At 44.3% G+C, this 4,033-nt stretch overlaps 1 protein-coding gene across 1 annotated transcript; it reads left to right on the plus strand.

The window, feature by feature from the left end:
* The first annotated feature begins 3,270 nt into the window (after window positions 1-3,270).
* On the plus strand, window positions 3,271-3,759 carry LOC141027832 (uncharacterized). The gene has a single exon (XM_073505341.1). It carries the CDS (start codon window positions 3,271-3,273, stop codon window positions 3,757-3,759), a length of 489 nt encoding a protein of 162 aa, XP_073361442.1.
* The last annotated feature ends 274 nt before the right edge of the window (window positions 3,760-4,033 follow it).

Consider the following 4,033-nt stretch of genomic DNA (forward strand, 5'->3'; position numbering starts at 1 on the left):
GACATGAAACATATATCATGGACAACTCTGCGAGACTTGCATAGTAATGCCACTGGACCATGGATTGTGTTTGGTGACTTTAATGAGATTTTGATAGAAAGTGAGAAGGAAGGAGGGAATACTCGTCTGCAACAATACATGCAAAATTTCAGAGATTGTGTGGACGATTGTGAGCTGAAAGAAGTTATGTCGATTGGAGATCCGTTTACCTGGAGCCGAGGGGTTATAAAAGAGCGTCTGGATAGAGCGTTTTGCAATGAAACCTGGGAAGGAAAGTTCCCTTATGCGGCTGTTATCCATGAACATCATGTTCACTCGGATCATAGGCCAATCCTACTGGACACACATTATTTTGAGTCGGTTATGAGGCAGCAGCCAAAAGTGGAGAAAAGGTTTGAAGGACGATGGCTTAAAGAAGAAACGGTTAATCAGATTGTCAATACTGCATGGGAACGAGCTAAGCTGGCTGGAATAGGGCCCTCTCTTGCTGATCGAACAAAGGCAGTGAAAGACGACTTGCATCAATGGGACCGTGACATTTTGAAAGGACCAATGAAAAGGATCAGTAAACTGAAAAAGGAGATGGAGAAATTAAGAAGAGGGCCGTTGTCAGCTGAGGTCCGTGGAAAATTGAAAGAATTGCAAATCCACATTGAAAATATCTTGGACCAGGAGGAACTCATTTGGCTGCAGCGTGGTCGTACCAACTGGCTGCCCCATGGTGACCGAGACACCTCATTTTTTCATAACACGGCCACGGCGCATAAGAAACAAAACTGCATCAAACGGTTACTTGATGACACTGGAGTGGGGAAGGAGGATATTGATGACCTGAATAGAATTATCTCCGGATACTTTAAGGACTTGTTTGCATCTAGTGTCCAAGCACCAGCACAGAGTTACGGGGGCGATGAATGACGCGCTTATGGCACCGTACTCACCCGAGGAAGTGAAGAAGGCATTGTTTTCTATTGGGGATTTTAAAGCTCCGGGACCGGATGGGCTACACGCTATCTTTTATAAGAGGTTTTGGTCAATGTTGGGAGATGATTTAATCTCGGAGGTGCTCACAGCTATAAATTCTAGGGTTATGCCCCATGGATGGAATGACACTACGATCGTTATGATTCCAAAGATAAATACCCCCGAAAAAGTCACACAATTTAGACCAATCAGTCTCTGCAATGTTGTTTACAAGGTCATATCCAAGATGATTACTGCTAGATTAAAGTTGCTGTTGCCGGAGATTATCAGTCCAACTCAAAGTGCCTTTGTTCCAGGGAGGCTTATTACTGATAATGTACTCATTGCTTACGAAAGCTTGCATGCATTAAAACAAAAGAAGGTGGGCAAGGAAGGCTGGTGTGTTGTGAAACTCGACATGCTCAAAGCTTATGACAGAGTGGAGTGGGTGTTTTTAGAAGCAATTATGTTGAAGCTTGGTTTCCATGCTGACTGGGTTAAGTTTATCATGCTCTGTGTATCGTCAGTTGAGTATAGAGTCAGATATAACTCAGTTGAGACTGAGTCCTTTAAACCCTCCAGAGGCTTGAGGCAAGGGGACCCACTATCCCCGTATTTATTTCTTCTCTGCACGGAAGGATTAATTGGCCTATTATCTCAAGCAGAACATAACGGGGAATTGGAGGGTGTTAAGGTATGTCGAGATGCACCTGCAGTAACCAACCTATTGTTTGCCGATGACTCTTTGATCTTGATGAAGGCCAATGTTGCGAATGCGGGTTGCTTGAAATCAATTTCTGATCTATATTGTGCGGCCTCTGGGCAACTTGTGAGTGTGGAAAAGTCAAGTATATTCTTTAGTCCAAGTACAGAGGTGAACATGAAGGCCCAAGTATGTGAATGCCTTAATATTTTGACTGAGGCTCTAAATGACAAATACTTAGGACTACCGGCTACTCTGGGTCTTGATAAGAGTGACAGTTTCCAATACTTAATTGACCGTCTTATTCAAAGGCTCATGGGATGGAAGGAAAAATGCCTGTCATCGGGGGGAAAGAAGTGCTCCTAAAGTCAGTGGCACAAGCCATACCTACTTACGCGATGTCCGTCTTCAAAATTCCTAAAAGAATTTGCAAAGGAATCACATATGCGATGTATCGTTTTTGGTGGGGTGATGATGCGACGCATAGGAGAATGCATTGGTTTGTGTGGTGGAAAATGTGCATACCAAAGAAAAATGGTGGGATGGGTTTTAGAGATATTCATTGCTTTAATCTCGCCCTATTGGCCAAACAAGCTTGGCATTTAATTGATAACCCTGATTCCATTTGTGCTGTGATTTTGAAGGCTAAATACTTTCCGGATGGTGATCTCTTGAGGGCTACTCTAAAAAAGAAAGCTTCTTATACCTGGCAGAGTATTATGGCAGGAGTAGAGACCCTGCAGCGTGGACATATTTGGAGAATCGGAGATGGGGAAAAAGTTAAAACATGGGAGGATGCTTGGGTTCCTCACTCTCCGTCTAAAAAGGTAATAGCGGTCAGAGGGAACAATTTGCTCTCTCGGGTCTCTGACTTGATTGACCCGGCATCTGGAGATTGGGATATACAGATTTTGAAGCAAACTTTCTGGCAAGTGGATGCCCAGAGAATTCTCGCCATCTCTCTTCCGGTTCATGGAATGTCAGACTTTGTGGCTTGGAGTCTGACTAAAACTGGGGTGTTCTCTGTACGGTCTGCGTACCATGCGGAGTGGGACTTTCAGTATGGACATAGGCTCCAAAATAATGCAAGCGCATCGATACCAAAAGATATTTGGCGGTCGGTCTGGAATTTGTTGTGCCCATCAAAGATCAAGATATTCATTTGGAGAGTGTTACACAGTGCTATACCTTGCCGCTCAATACTTGCAAATAAGCACATGAAGGTGAAAGATCATTGTCCGGCTTGTAATTTGGGGCCGGATAACATCCGTCATTTGCTATTTGAATGCCCCAAGGCTGTTGAGGTATGGAAGCTCCTAGGAATATATGATGTTATTAAAAAGGCAATTGCGGTTGATAGGGCAGGAGAGGTTGTTTTGGAGCATTTACTCTTTCTTCCAGAGAATAAGGTTCTTGTGTTGCGACTACCAAAGCTGAGAGAAACGGTGGCTACTGCAGCTTGGTATTTATGGTTCGAGTATCGAAAGTTAACGCATGGAGAAACAGTTCAGAATGCAGCTCAGATCAGCTTAGCAGTGAGGGGGCTTGCGGCTAATTTTATACTCTCCTTTAGCCCAAAAGTGAAAGTGAAACTCAATGGGTGGATGAGGCCAAGGCTCGGCTATGCAAAGCTGAATGTTGATGCAAGTTTCGATGTTGATTCACTTGCAGGTTCAGTTGGAGCAGTACTACCAGACCACACCGGAAAATTCTTGGCTGCTGCTAATGAAAGGATTGAAATATGTCTTGTTTCTTTCACTCCTGAAGCTATAGCAGTGAGATTTGGTATAAATCTGGCCCGTACAATTGGCTGCAACAAGACTGAGATCAAGTCGGACAGTTTGGAGGTGGTCTCAGCGTTGAACGAGGGCTACTCTTCTTCAGTAGCAAGTGCTATTTTTGACGACTGCTATTTTATGTCTTTAGATTTTAATCATGTCATCTATGAGCATTATAATAGAGAGAACAATATGGTGGCTGATGAATTGGCTAGAATAGCTAGTTTCTCCCCTCCTAGTATTTGGTTGGAATCACCTCCTGTTGAGGTGATACCTTTGATTGTAAACGACACAACCCTCGTGACAATTGAATAAAGGAGGATGATGTTTATCAAAAAAAATATTTAATTGTTGTGTTGACTTCAAGTCAATTTTATGTCTGGGCATACCTAGACATCAATACAGAGCGAGTTTTGAGACTTCAAAGTGGATTAACTCCTGAAAAAACGGATCGCCCCCCGCGTCGTCTCCGAGCGACACGGGCGGCAGCGATCTCCTCCGCCCTCCACCGGCAGGATCTAAGTCTGCTCCCCTCGCCGTCGTCGGAGGACGTCGCCGGGCAAAGTCCCTGCGGCCGACGGCGGCGACA

This window comes from Aegilops tauschii, chromosome 1, assembly GCF_002575655.3.
Source record: "Aegilops tauschii subsp. strangulata cultivar AL8/78 chromosome 1, Aet v6.0, whole genome shotgun sequence".
NCBI lineage: Eukaryota > Viridiplantae > Streptophyta > Magnoliopsida > Poales > Poaceae > Aegilops > Aegilops tauschii.

What these genes read in the sequence shown, in the direction of transcription:
- LOC141027832 (XM_073505341.1), top strand. Translation starts at nt 3,271, where the DNA reads ATGAGGCCAAGGCTCGGCTATGCAAAGCTGAATGTTGATGCAAGTTTC.